Source organism: Mchenga conophoros, linkage group LG5 (genome assembly GCF_057382185.1).
Source record: "Mchenga conophoros isolate Kocher_MC1m ecotype Shallow Benthic linkage group LG5, M_conophoros_male_GT1.1, whole genome shotgun sequence".
Taxonomy (NCBI): domain Eukaryota; kingdom Metazoa; phylum Chordata; class Actinopteri; order Cichliformes; family Cichlidae; genus Mchenga; species Mchenga conophoros.
The window spans coordinates 25,972,859-25,992,282 of NC_140530.1; the positions used below are offsets into that span (position 1 = coordinate 25,972,859).

The window sequence follows — 19,424 nt, forward strand, 5'->3', positions numbered from 1 at the left end:
CTCTCTTCTAGTCTGTAACACTTCAAATTTGATATTATAATGTGATTTTATTTGGATTAACTAATAAATACCTTGAAATTCAAGTTAGGTAGAGCAAACATAATCAGAACTAGATTAGATTATTTTTTGTTATATATTCTAGAGGCTGATGTTAAACATGGCCAGAGTCCAGTAATGAGGTCTGCAAATTTAACTGGTCTTAACACTTTGGACTGTTTTTTGCCATCTCAGTCTCACACAGCTCAGCTCATTAAGTTCAAAGCTCATGTTTACAAGGGGAAGCCAATCAGAAAGAAGCTGACTTTGAGGGGTGAAGAGATGAAGCAGCTTCTTTTATACATGGACTTGCTACGACCCAATGTAAGATAAACAAGGATTATAATTGAACAGCAACACATGGAGTCTACCTCAACCCCCCCCCCCCCCTTTCAGACAACATCTGATGACCTTTCTTGTACCCATAGTGACAAGTTTTGACACCTAAGTATGTATCAATAAAAGTGGTTTCATGACCATTAGAATAGTTTACAGATCATCTTCTTGCAAACTTCTGATGAACACACAATTATTTTGTTCTGTAAGCAGGCCTGAAATATGACGGACACCAGCAGAGCTTCGATGCTTCCTTACTCCTAGTATGCTTTTAATGGGTAAAGATTTAAGAGAGTACACCTGATGCAGACAATGCAATGTGCAAACCAGAGGAAATGTACCATGTGTGCTACAATTTTTGCTACATTTAGTCAGCCACTTTGTGCAGATTTACGATGTTTAAGAGAAACTCACTGTCGGCTCTGAAGGTAACGGCCAGCCTGCGGCCTCCATCTGCACCTGAAGGTACCTGAGGGAGAAAACAGAGATATATGAGACATATGAAAGTAACCACTCCTGGTGACAGGTGTGAAAAAGCTTAAACTTTTAGCAGAAGATTATGCAAACCAGTCACCTAGCATGGCTGTTTCACTTCTTTTTAACAAAATGACAATAACGGTGAACAGACATTAAGTCTACTTGCTTTCTAGCCATGCAGATGTAAAAGCCATGACTTGGTCTTAAGATGGTGTCAGCAGTGGAAATCTTAGCAATAATTACATTTTTGTAAGATAAAAGCTGGCGCCTGAGAAAGGTCACCAAATCTCCATTTAATAGACAGGACTGGGCTATCCTTGCAACCTCACCCATGAGGTCTATTTAATACAAAGAACAGCAGATACAGTAACACATGATGAGCAGCAAGATAAGACGAGACATCAGCTCCCTTGTGAGCTACAATTACCCAGAAGCCCATTCTCCATGTTCCCACACAAAGATGAGGACTTCCTTTACGCATGTTTCAGCCTCGACTGTTTCAGCAGTTTTACGGCTTTGACCCTTTTTTATGTTCTCACACACACACACACACACACACACACACACACACACACACACACCCACACCCCTCAGGTTTATTACAGAGGTGTCAGACTGGTCTCACACACCTGAAACCAATCAAAGAGACACCCAGCTGAGTGTGTGCGAGTGTTACTGACGGTGTGCTGTTTATTAGCAGCCACTGTACCTCACAAATACAACCCATCCATACAAAAAGACACACACACTTTTAATGACATACTTGTGAAGTCCCTCATTGTCCAGATCGCAAAACACCTAAAGGCAACACAACAATGATAAAAATAAATAAATAAAATAGTCCGCACAGACACACACAACGTTTCATCTAATCATGTTTGCATTAATCATACGCTGTGCTTTAAGTTGGCCTCTGCTGTATGAACTTTGACCTTTAGAAGTTTATATGCTGCGGTGTGTGCACGTGTCCCGCTGGCAGCATGAACTAAAAGGCTAATTAAAAATCAAGGGGGACGTTTTTTCCACCAACAGCACAGGGGGAGGAAAAAAAAAAAAAGGGACTTCCTGGTTTCTTGCACTGACCCACAAAAACCTGGTTTTGCATGGAACTACATTTTTGCTAAAAACGTACGAGATAAAACATAATAACAAGTAAATAATTTTACATCACAGGTCAAGTACTCATTGCGAACACACATTTAAATTCCTCAAATTAGATCGTTCACTCTGGTATGAATCAGTTAGACGTTACAAGTTTGTCAAGTTTTAACAGCAGTGTCACCACAGCCTCTGTGACTGACAGGTTGAGTTTTCCGTGTCACACCGTAGCAGTAAGCACTGTTTACGGTGTTTGTTTACAATGCACGGTGCACGGTGTTTGTTGCTGAATTCACTTGTCAACAGTTATTATTTTGCTGTGCTGCAGTGGACAAACTGACAAGCATCAGTGGTTTTATTATGATTAAATAAAATAACTCATGAGAATCACACGTTGTCTAAGAAAAGGGAAAAATAGTTTTTTTAACCAAATAAACAAACTTAATATTCTAAAATGCAAAAAAATTAATGTGCCGTGACGCCGCTGCTGGCACTTCTTAAAGTCACCAATGTTTACTTAACTTGACTATTCAAGATATCAGACTTCAGTCATTCTAATTTTTTTAGATTTTTTTCTAAGTAATAGTCTATTTAATAGTGATGTCTTAATACATAAATTATAATTAAGACAGTACTTTTGATCCGCTCCTACTCTGTTATGGGTTTTGCATTACAACATTTCCTGTATCTCTTCAAACACTCCAGCATCTTACAGGACAGAAACACTTGACTTGGCTCTGATCTTCACTGTCTGACAGTCCATTATGAACTTATTTGTTTCCAATCCAAAGCAAATGTTATTTTGGTAAGCAAATTTAAGGTTGATCATTTAACATGGTATAAACATTGTGTCTTCAATAATTAACAAATAAGTAAAAGCCATCCAATTGGGGGTCAGGCCCAGACTGACTATATTGGCCATCGTGCAAGGGCAGAAAATCTGCAGTGGCACTAAGAGAAAAGTGAGGCCCATGCGACAAGCTTAGCTACAGGAAGAGCAACGAAGGGCCAAAGCAGGCATCCAACCTACACCTCGACTGCGTACCATTCAAAGCTGAACAGCTAGCAGACCTCTGTTGATCTGAAGGGAAAAAGCATCGACTGGTTCACCTACAGAAAAAAAATGTTGTGACATTTACTGAGATCCTGTCAAATAAAGGCTCCTTTTTTTTAGTCTTTTTGGGTCAAGGTGAACAAAACAGCAAGAGACAAAGGCACACCGGAAAGGAAAGGGGTGCACCTAATTTATAAAACAAGAATTGGAAATTCACTGGTATTTGTGTAGCACTTTTCTAGTCTTACTGAAGACTCAACTTACTTGAGACTACAAGGTAGATTTAACCATACATTAATTAAGTGCTTTACCCACCCAGCCCTGATTCTAAGGGGCTAAATCTCAGCGTTTAGTAAAAGGTGTCTTGTTCATTTCACACTCCAACTAATGGCAACTCTAAGCTATCCTAAAGTTACCCAGCTGTGTAAAAACACCTGGAGTTTTTACTAACTTGCATATTTAGATAATTCAGAATTAACGAACTATTTCTACCCCTCTTCACCACCAGTTAAACCGCCCACCGCTGTGAGTCAAACTTTAATACTTTACAGCAGACACACACACAAAAAGCTTTTTTTTCCTGTTGCCAGGTGTTTCTCACTAGTAATAATCATTATGCTTCTCCCCTGCAAATATCCACACACACAAAAATACGCACATCCCCTGAGGCCCGAGCAGACATGAATCCACATCAGTAAACAACTGAAAATACAAGTAGTTCATTATCACTCACAATAAATGACCGGATGAGCAGCTGTTTGACATCCTGTCCGCAGACACATAAACAAACCAGTCCAAAAAAAAAAAAAAAAAAAAAAATTCACTTTTTCAGACAAGAAGAACAAAACTCTTTAAACAACATAAAAACTTTTGAAGAAACACTGAATTTCCCTTGGGAATCCCCAAACATCACTCACACACACACACACAAAATCAGTTCCTGTGGTAATCAGACAGCTAATTGCAGGCTCAGTTAGTTGAAACAGTAATTAATCAGCGCACACAAGGGAGGAAAGGATCTAAGGACTCAGGAGAGGAATGGGGGAGTAAAGGATGATGGGAGAAGTAATGACCGAGCCTGCAGGGAAGGAAAAAGGGAAGGAAGGAAGGAGGAAAGAAGAGAAGGAGGGATCTGATTAAACAGGAACTTCTTCAATTACAGCTTTTAAGGTTCACTTAGCAGACTTCTCCTCTGCTTCGTTTTGTTTGGGCCAGCCAGACCAGTTCCAGATGTGGGGACAAACTCCCAGCTGACCTCTAATCAACATACTCCTCCTGGGCTGAAGCATAAACAAAAGTTCCGTTCAGGGGAGGAAGATTAGAGGAAGATTAGAGCTGCACGATGAGCTGAAGTGCCTGCAGAGCAGAGCGTCTGTCAGGCACCATCACTTATGATGCTGCTCACTTGTTTCTCAGATATTTTCAGATTTAAATCACAGATTTCAAAACGCAGTTCCATTTAAGCTCATGTGCAGCTACTTGGGTTTAGACAACATTTTTTCCACTTCTTCCAGAATTCATAAATGTCCATCAAGCTGCAGTTCAGGCAGCTCAGGTCCTAATGTTCAGACTTCTCTCCAGTTTTGTCCATATGCTTTACTAGGGTGTAACATGCTCAACAAAAGGGGGGTTAAAACCTGGTTAGCAATCAGTCTTCATAGAGTCATTTATGTTATCTTATCTTTATCTACTTGCTAACTCTGCCGTCATTGGGTATTTCCGTATTAAAATGGTCCTTGAATTCCCAAAAGCAAACAAACACTGGGCAAAAGCAATCACCACAGAGTTAAAAACAGTCCAAACTCTTTCAGTGTTGCTGTTCTTCCAGGTGCTACAATAAAGTTTAACATCCTTCCATCAATGAAAAAAGAAGACGTAAAGCTTTCAGCTGAATTGCAGGCAGGAAGTCTCCATAAAAAGCTGACTTACCATGTACTAAGTGAAGTATTTCTAAAAATCATACAGCACAACTGTAACTTTGAACTTCACATGTAATGATGGGCTAACTAATGGTTAAGCTAATATACACATTAGATATGCTACACATGGACAGTGCTAATAAAAAGCAGAGGAGGCCGAGAGTTTTTCCAGGCTCGTGGTAATTAAAAATAAATAAATACAAATAAAACATGAGACTAAGCTCTTCAGCACATTGTTAAAGCTGTATTTATCTTCAACACTTGGTTTCACTTCACTGAAAATAAAATAAAATAAAGTTCTTTGTCTATTATAACTTCTAAGTCAATGCTAAGGGAGCAGCAAAACCACAAACATAAACAGCAGTAGCTTACAGAAAATGTGAAAAGCCTCTACATGTCTTTGACACTGCCCTCAGGTAACTACAACATGCAGATGTGGATCTCCAAAGCTCTGAGCAGCACCCGGAGGCTACCAGCCCACTGCCAGGCCTGGATGTTAATATGCCACAGTAATCACAGCTGCTTGTGTGATGGTCCAGTAGGCTGTACCTTAAACCAGCCATCCTACATTCATGCCCAACTGAAAGAACCTGAGGGATGAAGATGGAGCTGGTTCCCCTGTTTTATTTCTTTCAAAACTGCTAGGCACAATCAATCAACATTCAGAGAGCTCCAGCTGTTATTTCAGTTCATTCAGTCTAATCAATAAATATTTGTTTAGATTGATCCCAAGGAATGATTGGGACTGCTATGATAAAAATGAAGTGTGCTTACATGTGGTCGGGGACATCTGATTGCTTTTCTTTAAGTGAAAAGTTGAGCTCGATTACTCCTATCATGTTAATCATGTCAATATTATTAAGCTATAATTGATATATTTTTACTCATCTCCCCTCCTGAGTCCGTCTCTGAGTATTTGCTTCTAGAGAACTTGTTTTCTGCACGCAGATGAGATAAGACACAATACGACCACTTTTTAGCAATTCTGCGAACTTCCAGAGACTACCCCACCAAAGAAAATGCTCCTTTATGGCAACTACTTCAAAAAAGCCACCTGAACCTTTTTATCTTCATTGAAACTTCACTGAGGATTTCATTGCACACAAAGAACAGCGAGACCGTGTGAAGCTGATGAGGTCCTTGTTCATGCAAAAGCCTCGAGGCTAAAAACTCAGCCCTCTTAATGTCTTCCTGCCTTTTACAGACAAACACACACCTCCAAACACTTCCATATGGCACAACAAGGCCGCTGATAACAAAGCGCCTGAGTCGGAGTTGGATTCAGTCTGTGCTGGTCTTGTAGGATCTTGTTCACTGTGTGTCAAATACCGTTTTGGAGCAGATGCAGACTGTCAGTTCTGACGAATCGCTGCATCATCATCGTGATCATCATCACAGGGGAAAAAGGCTGTTTTTGAGGCGGACGGAGACCTTTAATCAACACTGATAATGTACTTTCCTTCTATCCTTCCCTGTAAACTGGTATTTTACACAAGAGAAAATTATGCACTTTATAATTATTATGATCACCTGGTGAACTTTGTTTTTTAAAATCATGTCAGGACACATGAACTGTGTGGCAAAAGATTAAATCTTTCTGATGTAATGGAGTCATGTTTTATTTTATTCTTCTATCAGAAGAAAAGTTAAAGGATTTATTTTTAGGGCTTTGGGAGTTTCAGCATGGACTGAGAAATAGTTTAACTTCATCCTCATAAATCACGGGAGAGTGATACTGATGAAAGAACCAGATACTGTTGAGACACGGAACAGATATTCAACATGCAATGCATAAAACACACCAATCCAACACACTATGAGTGTTTTTTAATAACTCAAACTGATTCTTGCATAGTACAGTTACATTTCAATCCCCACTAAAGCATATTTAATACAAGGCAGCCAGTAAAAACACGGTTAAAACTGTTATGTTGAGATCTGTTCATAGATTCTGTTCAGTCAGCGTGAGTAGGATGGATGAAAGTGTTCCACCTTAAAAGTGCAGCTAGATTGTTGCCTCCACATGGCACTGAATTGAATCATTTCACGCATTTAGTGTATAAGTTAACCAGTAAAGATGAAAAGGCAGCAAAATATTCTGCTACTTATTAAATATACAAGATAGTAAAAGCCTAAGACTGAGGAAAGATGGCTATAGCTCAGGGGTAGAGTTGCTCATCTACTAATCAGAAGGTTGGTGGTTTGATCCCCAACTTCTCTTGTCTGTATGTCAAACTATCTTTGGACAAGACAGTTAACCCAAGTTGCTCCCCAATGCTTACCCAATAGAGCACTTAATTACAAATGCAGTCAGTCGTTCCCGTGTCCTAAAGATGGGGTTGTTGCCACATTAATTTACACCTTTTAGCTGATTTTCTCATTCTATTATAGTTTTTCTTTTAGTAAAATTTACTAACAGCAGACCTGCTCCTTTTTCAAGTTAACAGGCTCGCAGTTTGATAGGAAACCCTGTGGGATCATAGATTAAGTGAGGAAGTGTGCATCCATCCGGAGAAAGAACATAGAGGAGAGGGTGCATCGAAAGTGAGGAGCATGTACTTGTTGATAAAGATGGTCAGACATGCTAGATGAAAATTGGAGACACAAAGTATTTCGCAAACAGGCTGACTTTGGTGAATCATCTTTAGAATTCAAATTCAAATTCAAATTTTATTTGTCACGTACACAGTCATACACAGTACGATATGTAGTGAAATGCTTGGACAACTGCTCGTGACCTAAAGAAAACAAAAAAGGAAAAGGCTATGAATAAGATAGGAAATAAATATGAAAAATTTAAAAGGGTAAATTTAACTAGGAAGGAATAAAATATAAATTAAGGTTAAAAATGAAATAACTGTACAATGTAACTAGAAATGACCTAAACCGTGCATCATCAACGACTCTGGAACTGCCAATCAGTGAGTGCAGTCCAGTCAAAATGTTTTATTAATGGCTAAACATGGAGAGCAGGAACGCACGCATCTGTTGTCACATGACAAACTGCTGAACAGGAACATGAAATCATGTATGATCTCGGTTCAGCACCAAATCCAGAAAGAAAAAGCTGGAAACAAAAGTGAGGTCCAACAATACAAACTCTGTGTGAGTGTGAGCTCGGGAGCAGCCAACCAGAGATTTCCCACCGCAAGAACAAAACCTGCGGCTTCCTCCTCCTGCATGACTGCTCCTCAATGTCCCCCAACCCCTCCCACCCCTCTTCATCAGGACTCCTCCTCCTAACCCAGGAGGAGCTGCTTCACTCCCGCTGTGACGGTTTGTCCTTTAAGAGACTCTGAGCAGGCCAAATCCTGACTTCCTTTGAAAATACACGACCTAGACAACACTATACATGTGTAGTGAGTGACGGTCCAAATCTATAGAACGAGGTCATGTGACGCTCATTTGTTACCTGAGAAAACTCCATTTTAATTTCATTTAGGATTTTAACATCCAACATCTTCCTTTCACTACAAAGTTCTTCTTTGTTTGAAGGACATAAAAATACACAAATTCTCCACCACCACCACCGTCAGGGGGCCATCTCTTTGCAACAAAACTGACTCTGAAGGAAGAGCTGTGGCCCACTTTTACACATGAGCTCCTGACAATGTCACAGGAATCAGGTCGGGACATTGTCTGATGTTTCCCTTTCACACGTGTAGCCACACAGCAGGAGAAACTGCACGCCCAACACGTTCTCACTTCTCAAAGTACACTACTTCCCAAGTAGAGACTCCATTAGCTTGCAGTGATTTGACCAATTACCTGCTCCATTCTCACAGGATTAGTCAAACCACGACAGACTTTAGACGATGGAAGTCGGAAGATCCACCGAAGATCATTTATATTTCTGTTAAGGTGTCTAAAAAAATTAAGATTTGCAGTACATGTGTTGAAATGGTTATTTAAAAAAAAAACAAAAAAAAACATCTTCACCCAGAAGAATAGCAGATACTTAGAATCCTAAATGGACTAGTTGTTATATAGCACTTTTCTTCTGTACTGGAGCACTCACCATCCACACATGCACTTTTTTCTTTACCTAAGTGCTTTCACATTCTGAAAAACGCAACATAGATCAACTGGAGGTACCAGGGAGACTTTGGCATGCAGACCGGAGCTTAACATCATTCACTCATGAAGAGATGGAATCACACTGAGGCAGCGTGAATCCACAGAAGAACTGTGGCAAGTTTTCCAAAGGTTTAAGAACAAAATATTAACTCAATAAATCAAAACTGTTCGTTGCATAAGTTTTTAAAGCATCCTCGCTTTCCTTTTATTACCTCGTACTTCTGCTCAGGGCTGTTTAGGACATTTCCAGCGCATACGTAAGTAAAGTTCAAGTTGTAAAACTCAGTTTTTCCTCAGAAAGCCTCAGAGGACAGCGATGAAAAATATTTCCCTGAGCTGTTTTATGATAGAGGTGGAGCTCCAGCACTCACGCTTCACCTTCTGCCTGTTTCAGCCGCCAGAAATCAGAAAACACACGTTTCCCATCCGACGCCTACCCAGCCATGATGTCCTCTGAGGCTCCCTGATGCCAAAACCACACCGACGCCCTAGATATGTGACATGGTTTCACAGGGGAAACCTTATTTGAAAAATGATGGCAGGGTAGAGAGATGGGAGGATGAAGAATCCAGAGAGGGATACAGAGAGGAGGAAGCCGAATGAGTTACTTCCTCCGCTGAGACAGATGTGATGGCTTCAGCAGATGTGTTTCACTACAAAAAGAGATTTTACGTTGACTTAAATCATCTATCATTCTAGCTTTCTCTGCAGTAACCGGGTTTCTGGATGATGTAGGGAAAAAAGGAGGTTTCCTCCATGAGTTTCAGGATTAATATCAAACCTCCTTTTAACACATTTGCAATTTAAAAAAACAAACCCTACTATAACCCTACTATCCATGTAGACAAACACAATTGTTTTCACACATAAAAGCTTGTTTAATTGTTTTGATGAATACTACACCATCTTTGTAAAAACTGCAATAGTCTTGCAAGGCTCCAGAGGGAGCTGAAGAAATCTGAGCAAGCAATTTAAAGACCGTTAAAATAAATGTAGAGGCTTGGAGCTTACAGGCTACATTAGCTAATTAAATTAAATAAACTTCATAGCATCATTAGAGGCACTGCAGCCAACATCTGGATTACAAAGGTTTCACTGAGTTTGACCAACATGTAGCTCTTCAAAGCAGGAATGTTGAGTAGGTTTATCAAAAAAATCTGATATTAATCGATACTAATAAACAGATGAGATACTTATTTGCAGGAGTATTAATGCACAACATCACACACAATTGCTACAGATAGGCAGGCACACAGCCCCTCCCCTCACTAGCAGCTGAAGCAGTTGATCTTGACGCCACAGAACAAATGTCATGAGCAATTTCGGGAGGTCCGTAAAGTATTAAAGACACATCGTAAATGCAACCGTTAGTCTGACAGCCACATTAGCCATCTGTTAAGTTAGCAGCTAGCAGCTAATAATAAAATGATAAGGAGCCTTAAAGTCGTGCCCATCTGTAATGTTTAATGTCTGTAAAGTCTACCAGCAAAAAAGGACAGCAGCATCCTGCTTAAAAAAAACAAAACAAAAAACCCCCCAACTATTTAAGCAGCAACTGATACCACTGAAAATGGTATTGAGTATTTTCCGGGATATCTGTACCGAGTGATTAATAATCACCTCTGTCAATCCGTGATATTTATTATTGAGCGATTTTTATATATATTGTTCATATTTCCTAAATTTCTTAAATCTCTAACATATTGTATTGTTAAATAGTCTGTTTCTGTTACTGGTATTTATAATGGTGCAACTGTAACCCACATAATTTCCTTAGGGATTAATAAAGTATGCTGACTCTTATTCTGAGTCTGATAACCCTAACAAAAAACAAAACAAAAAAAAAAAGAACGAGTACCATCTGCAAATGTTTCAGGACCAGAGACTGGGTATAAAAGATTTAGGTAGCTATAGTGACATCACCCATTGGCTTAAGACTGTGTTTTGATGCCTCAAAGTTTGGGTTTTTCTGGTGCTTTTCTGCTTTCAGAAGTTACCAGATTTGATCAAAAAGCTTCAGTCCTAATGCATCAGCTAGCACTAGCAAATTGGGTTAGCTAGCTGAAATACTAAGATTTTACTCACAAAAACTGAATCTCAGACTTATTGCATGCTCTGTACCATTAAGTAAGCCAGAATATTAGTCTGATGAAAATACTCTATAAGGCACCAACAGCTTGAACACAGAGTAGATATACAGCTCAGTGACACTAGGTGAGGTCTGGCATTCACAGCCTGTACCTGGACACACGACAGTCAAAGCAGCCACGTCCCTAACAAAGGAATGATTCCCAGTCTCTTCTTCATATAGCTTAATAACTTAGCACAACACAAAGGTATCAATATTCTACTGGAAGTGGAAAATGTTGGACAAGCGCATCCTTACATCATCCATGTCACTGGACTGTGGGAAGAAGATGGAGTGTTTGAAACCAAGAGGTTATTAAAATGACACTTAATATCTATCCTGAATCAGGAGCCTTTTCCTGCATGATGCTGACACGTAAGACTAGCACACACACACACACACACACACACACACACACACACACACACACACACACACACACACACACACACACACACAGCTCTAATAACCTCACACCTGTAGAATAGCAGGCCCTCACACCCCCATCCAGCAGCCTTTGAAGTGTGTGTGAAAGGAGAGGAAGCAGAAGAAGAGAGGGGGAGGTGGCAGACTGTGTGTGTGTGTGTCTGTGTGTCTGGGGAGGGGGGGTGAGTGAGGGGGGGGGGGGTATATTGCAGGAAGGAATGTTTCAGCAGAGTAAACAGTGTGAAGCTTCCTGTAGAAAACACTTCAAAGCCAAAGAGGAAACCAGGATAACACACACACACACAAGGAGAGTGAGCATATCAAAGGCATGTAGGACTCATCTATCAACATAGGAAAATTAAAACCTGCAGAGTGGACACACATGCAACCAGAGAAACTTTTATTTCACTTAAAAAAAAAACATGGAAACAAAAAACAGTTTCTTAACACTTCATAATAGAGTTATTATTTTATGGAAGATAAACTGACAAGTATATTCTAACTTCAATTTCTCCATTGTGAGAGGTTGCTTATCTTTTTTGTCATATATGACAGTAACCAGAGTATATGATCAGTGTAAATAATAGTCAACACTAAAAAACCTGAAGACGTCACATTTGGCACTCTTGGCAACTTTAATGAGCCAAATTTAAAATAAATGACTGAATAATTGAGATGGGTTTACAGATTAACTGGCAATGATTGAAACTCATCAGTTAATCTTAGCTTAGTCTGGGCTCCCTGACCTGTTGGTGTGATTCAGAGAAAGAAAATAAAAATCAATATTTGAAAGAAATAACTATTGACAACTCTCCCCTGCCTTTATCAATTTTTCTATATTTAGTTGTTTAATTATTTAATTGTGCAGCCTAAGCACATGATACAATTTTACTTGGCCAAAAACAACAAACGTTCAATGTTGAATTATCAACTGCAGGAGCTTAAGTCTAATGGCCAAAAAAATCTACCTTTTTCAGTAATAAAGAAAACCCAACACAAACATGAGGTCCTTGGGACCTTTGAAATAAACTAACATTTATGATGTTTAAATTCATTACAGAGAGGAGGAGAAAACAAGGCTGAGGATAGAAACTATAGAAATTCCCACAAATGAAAAATCTCTGAGACTTGTTCTTTTCACATTGCAGTGAAATTCATGCACACTGGCCTTTACGGAATCTAGAGACTTATTCTGAACTGGCACAGACCAAACACTGGTTCATTCATGGCCAAAAGCAAGGCTGCCGTGAAGTACAAAAGCAGGACAGGCGTTTGGAGGCGGTGGGTCAGCTCACATATTCCTGTTTTCCACATCAATTGCTTTTAAAAGATTACACAAAAGGCAGGAAATCAGCTTTACGACCTACGATAATTTACAGGGCCTGCAAATATCGCCTCGACTTTGGCTGTTGGGGTTAGAGTTTTAACCAAGTGATGTGCACTTTGTAGCATTACATAAATGCCGAACAGGACAAGGGAACACCAAACACTGATGACTAATAATTAAGGATATTAAGACTTGCCACAAAGCGACAAAACTTATATCGACAATATGTTTAAAGCGTTTTGGTTAAAAGCAGAAAAATATGCGTTCAACTCGGCAAACACAACACATAAATATCATCAATAAGTTTTTTTTGTTTATAAACTTTTAAACACCCCCCTTGCTATCTCTTTGAATTACGCTTCCAACCAGACTGGAGATTAGGTAAAGGATAATAGTGTCAAGCAACTAAAATCATTTTTATTTTATTATATGCCGACATTTGTCTGAAGTTGCTTATGAGGGGCTGCAAATTTCCAATAAAAGGAGAAAAAGATAAATTAATTCTTGTTCCAACGGAGTTTGGCTCGCAGCCTTACGCAAAAGACCTGCAGCTAGAACCCCGCAGACAGACAGGTAAAGGTAACGCACCCTGAGATTAAAAACACAGCAAATTAAATAAAAAGCGAGCATAACTCTAACTTCACACGTGAATGTGTTAAACTGGCGGCTTATTCATCAAGAACCTGACTGCATATACTACAGAAGTGACATAAAAACACGACCGTCTCCGAAAACGGAACTTTTTGGACACTTGAGACGTCGCAGCGACAGCTTTAACGAAAAGTCGCTGAACACCAGGGATAATGTTTAATTCTGTGCTTTACCTTAAACCCGCATCGATCCTGATTCGCTCTTCTGGTGCCCGATGTCGTAGATCCACATGGGAAATATAAAAGCAGGTATAAACCGCAGAGAGAGATGAAGAAACTCCGAGGGGCCGCCATTCCTCCCTCAAGTCTGAACAACTCTGAGAGCGAGGAGGAGAGGACGGAGGAGGTGAGCGCGCGTGCATGCGTGTACTGCGCACGCATATCTTTGTGGGGGGACCTACAGGGACAGTTTGGCCAGTACTCACCTTCTTGAAGTGATATTCAAAGGGATTCCCCCCCCCCTGTGTTTTTAGGTTCCACCCTTGGATTAGGAAGAAAAGGCTGGGAAATGTTGTTGCAGTACTGATCTGTGTTTGTGTGATTAGTACTTTGGGGATTGAGGACATCTTAGCCAGTGCTCATTTTGAGACATACATTCACAGGCTGGCAAGACTGCAAACTTGGTTTTAGGATTCAGATTTAAGTAAAAGACTGGAAAATAAACAGGTATTCATAACTTACAACTAGTCTTATGTGGTTGTGAGCTTTGTACTTTTGGGGGTTAAGCTCTTTGGCCAGTTTTCACTTTCAGGCCAATTTTTAGATGGTTGTTGAGGGGTTCAGATTACAATCAGATTTAGATCGGGTAAAAGGTTGGGAAATCCATTAATAATTAAAAAGACAAATTTGCATTGTGTGAATTATAATTTGTGGGGTGAGGACATCTTGGCTGGTGCTCAAGATGTCCTACCATGTGAATTGTATTTCTGCGTCAGATCTAGGTCATAGCTTACACCAGTTTAACTCTGCGTCATAACCTTCTATGTAACCTGGCATGCATGCCCTGAGGAATGTAACTACATGTTGGAGCGATGCATGACTTGAATAGGGTGGAAGGTTGTGGTATTTGCTTACTTTTTCTTGGTTCTTTCAGAAATTCACATGTGTGTCTGGAGTGGCTATCAATCAAAAAACAAAGTAAACGCAATCAAAAAATGACAACCCATCCATGAGATGGGATTGGGATGAGATGATACCAGCCATATCACAGATGAGTTTTCAGACCACACCTATACTCAAAGTTCAGTTTGATCTCACCTGCATCGTTTTTGACTGTATGACCACAGAAAAACACCTGCCAAAGCACTCAAAGCAACCTTTGTGGTAGTTCTTGCTTCAGTTGGTGTCTGCATGAAGTCATTTTGGCATCCTGACACTCACACACACAGACACAAAGACTCAAACAATGCCCTCTGCAGGTAAGAACATTATCTGTTTACACACTGGATAAAGATATGATTTATTGGAGGAGACTCTCATATAAATCCCACCTGCACACTACATATACTTCCTTTAACATCTGTTTGCTTCATTTAACAGCTGGTTGAACCACACCCATCTTCAAAATGAGCCTTTATTTGCACACCTGTTAAGCTTCGTGACTGAATCTTGCATAGTTGTGGCATATAAACCCCTGTCAAAAACCTCAGAGCCACCAGTGTGGTTGTTCCTGCTTTAGTAAGGGGTCTCCAGAACCACACTTGCCATGATGCACACATAATGAAAGCAATACCAACTATGCCACTGCAGGCTTACTTTCCCCACTTCCCCCTTCATCAGATTTTACATCCTCAATTCTTTTCCCTTTTCTTTTCTGCTTGTGCCTTAGTCCCTCCCACCAAATATGCAGTTCTCATTTACCTCATTTGTCCATCTTTGTGTTCTGTGTCCACCATGTTTCTGCCTGCAACCCAGACATCAATCTTATTACAACATACTGAAGGATATCTCGAATTCTGAAATGCATGTCGAAGACAGACTCAGGTATATCTGAGGATGCACAGCTGTATCCTTTGTGGAAGTGTAATTGACTTCAGTGTACAAAAGAGGTGTGGCATGCAGCTGGAAAATACAACCCAAGGAGGGTGGAGGACTCTACAAACAATTATTCCTATGTATTCATAAGCTGCTTCACTCATTGCAAATGATAAACTGTGCAATCCAAAACGGTTTATGTATGTGACAGAAAAAGGTGCATCATCTTGTCACTTTATGCTAGTTGTAAATTTCATTCAAAGTTGCCTTGTATGAAAAAGAAATGTCATGGTTTAAAGTTAGTTTTACACCGGAGATTATAAAATACGACAGTAGTTGAGCTTTAACAGAACAATGCAGTCTGAAACTGTACCAACTCATATTTAACTGATATTGCAAACAGATCTTGAGATCAATTCCACCATGTGGCTGGGGCCTTTCTGTGTGAGCTTTCCCCCCTAACATGGAGAGAACATGCTTAACTCTAACCTGTGTTTGAGTGGGTTCTGCCCGGGTACTCCAGCTTCCTCCTACAGTCCAAAGACATTCTGACATTGTCTTTGGACATGCAGACATTGCTGACAAAGACATGGTTAACTGGTACTTCTAAATTGCCGATAGATGTGAATGGTTGTCTGGCTGAGATTATAAAATACAGCTGTAGTTGAGCTCTAACAGAACAATGCTCTGTGTTAGCCCTGCGTCAGACTGGTGACCTTGTCTCTCATCATGTGGTAGTTGGGATAGGTTCCAGTGGCCCTGATAAAGATAAGTGTAAGAAGATGTATTAAAGCAAAGATGTGTCATTAAATGCCTACTGTCTCAGCTCCTCTCTGCGTGTGTCTTGCCTCCTCTGCCTCAACCTCTGGTGAATGTGTGGAATGGAGGTAAAAAGAGGATTCAAGGATGTACAAACAGAAATAATACAGGGGGAAGGCGAGATCTTTGGGTTGGAGCGAATTAAAAGCAGTGTGAATTAAATATGAAGAGTGGCACTAATCATATTTAACTGACACTGCTTTCTGTCCATTTTATTCGTTCAGCGATGTGTGATTATTATGACAGTGTGACAACTTAAATATGTACACATCTTTCTTCAAAACTGTGTGTGCCACACCTCTTTCATACAGTCTGGGTAAATAAAATAAGTGAACCTTAAAGATTCTGTAAAGTATAAGATAAGATAAGATAAGATAAGATAACTCTTTATTGTCATTGCACAGTCATACATAGTACAGTAGTACAATTAAACTGGAAAACTGTCCTTCGTCGGCACTACATGTAACACAACACGACACGATACGACACATCACAACACATCACAACACAACACAAACAACACAAACAACACAACACAGTATAATAACTTAGTAATAAAAAAGAAGAATAAGTGTATTTGTATTGCACACTGTTATTATTGCACATTAATTATTATTGCACCTTGTTATAAATATAAATATTATTATTATTACTATTTTTACCATTGTTAACCCCCCCCCCCCCCCAGGTAGCCAGTCAGGTCAGCTATTTGCATTGATCAGGGCTATTGCCCTGTTGTAAAAGCTGTCCTTGAGTCTATTTGTTCGGGACCTCAGCAGCCTGAACCTCCTGCCAGATGGCAGCAGCTTAAACACCCGGTGTCCTGGGTGTGTGCAGTCCCGTAGGATGCTGCATGCCCTCTTGAGACAGCAAGTGATGTACAGGTCCTTCAGGGAGGGAAGAGGATGTCCAATGATTTTTTGGGCCATATTGATGACCCTCTGGTGTGCCTTTCTGTGTGCTGTGGTGCAGCTGGAGAACCAAACACCGATGCAATATGTCAGCACACTTTCAATGGAGCAGCGGTAGAAGACGGTCAGCAGCTCCTTCTTCAGGTCCATTTTTCTGAGGATTCTCAGAAAGTGGACACGCGGTTGGGCCTTCTTCAAAACCGCAGAGGTGTTAGAGCTCCATTGGAGGTCTGTGTCTATGTGCACACCCAGAAACTTGAAACTGGAGACCCTTTCCACACACTCCCCGTTGATGCTGACAGGCTGCAGCTCAGACTTCCTCCTTCTGAAATCAACTACCAGTTCTTTTGTCTTGGTAGTATTGAGGTCCAGGTTGTTATCTACACACCAATCTGACAGCCTCTGAACTTCAGCTCTGTACGCCGTCTCATCTCCCCCAGAGATGAGCCCCACCACGGTGGTATCATCTGCAAACGTGATGACTGTCTGGGTGGGAACTAACACAGTCATGTGTGTACAGAGTGTACAGTAGGGGACTCAGTACACAGCCTTGTGGAGAGCCGGTGTTAAGGCTGAGGGCTGAGGAAAGATGAGGCCCCACTCTAACTCTCTGTACACAGTCTGAGAGGAAGTCTCTGATCCAGCGGCAGGTGGTAGAAGGAAGTCCAATTTCCAGCAGTTTAACTAAGATAAGATAAGATAAGATAAGATAAGATAAGATAAGATAAGATAAGATAAGATAAGATAAGATAAGATAGAACTTTATTAATCCCTCGGGTGGGTTCCTCTGGGAAATTCGATTTCCAAAAAAGCACAGCACCGACAGAAGTTACAGAGTTATACACACACACATATATATAAATACAGAGACAATATAAATAAAATATACGAAGGGGATAAATAGAATAAATAGGAATAAAAATAAAAATACAAGTGAATTGCACATTTCAAGTATTGAGTCTATTGCACCGTTGACTATTTACAAAAGTATTGCACAAAAGGTATTGCACAGTGAGGTGAAGAGGCACTACAGCTTAGTTGTTCCCTCCTTTGTCCTCCTGTTTCCCCTCCCTCTCCCCTCCAGAGAGGAGTTAAACAGTCTGATGGCGTGTGGGACAAAGGAGTTTTTAAGTCTATTAGTCTGTCCGGGAGTATCGTATTGAAAGCAGAGCTAAAGTCAACAAAGAGCAGCCTGGCGTAACGGCCCTGCACTTCCAGGTGAGAGATGGTGGTGTGGAGCGTTGTAGCAATGGCATCTTCAGTTGATCTGGGTCGAGGTTGGGTGGCAAGCAGGACATGATGTGACGTCGGACCAGTTTCTCAAAGCACTTCATTATAACAGGTGTTAGAGCAACTGGTCGGTAGTCGTTGAGGCTGCTAATGTTAGTACGCTTTGGCAGTGGGACAATTGTGGCTGACTTTAGGCACGGCGGGATGCAGGACTGGGACAGTGAAGTGTTGAAGATCTTAGTGAAGACCCCAGCCAGCTGGTCTGCACACTCTTTAAGGACCCTTGCGGTTACCCCATCTGGTCCGGCGGCCTTCCTGGGGTTCACTGCCCTCAGTGTGCGCCTCACCTCATATTCCTGCACTATGAGGCTTGGGCTGCTGCTGCCTCTGGTCCCTTCACCTCAAAGCGTGCGAAGAAGTGGTTCAGCTCCTCCGCAAGCGCAGCGTTACCCTCAGTCAACGTGGTATTGCAAGGTTTGTAGTTGGTTAAGTGCTGAACTCCCTGCCATATCTGTCGTGAGTTGTTGGTGTTGAAGTGGTCTTCGATCCTTCTCTTGTACGCTGCCTTGGCTTCTCTGATTGCCTCTTTTCAACTCAGATCTGGCTGCACTGTAATGCATACCATCACCGGATCTAAAAGCAGCGTCACGTTGCTTCAGCAGGACCTGGACCTCTTTAGTCATCCAGGATTTCTGGTTGGAATACACCCAGAGACGTTTGTCCACAGTGACACTGTTGACACAGAAGTTAATATATGAGAGCACTGATGTTGTGTGCTCTTCAAGGTCCTGATGTTCGAACACGCTCCAGTCCGTGTTTTCAAAACAGTCCTGCATCTGATGTGATGCACCTTCTGGCCAGGTTTTCACAGTTTTTGTGACTGGGGGGGCTCTTCTCCTAACAGGAGTGCATGCAGGGATCAGCAGCATGGACATGTGGTCTGACAAACCTAGATCTGGTAG

The 19,424-nt window shown here is 40.8% G+C and overlaps 1 protein-coding gene across 1 annotated transcript in view; it reads right to left on the reverse strand.

Moving 5' to 3' along the window:
- Positions 1-13,853, reverse strand: part of il17rd (interleukin 17 receptor D) — a 34,177-nt gene extending 20,324 nt beyond the window's left edge. Inside the window, exons 1-2 of the mRNA XM_085274601.1 lie at positions 13,703-13,853; positions 787-841 (exon numbers count right to left, since the gene is read on the reverse strand). Of these exons, the coding sequence (XP_085130727.1) occupies positions 787-841; positions 13,703-13,822 (175 nt within the window). The 5' untranslated portion in view covers positions 13,823-13,853. The remainder of the gene's footprint in view (positions 1-786; positions 842-13,702) is intronic.
- Positions 13,854-19,424: the final 5,571 nt, after the last annotated feature.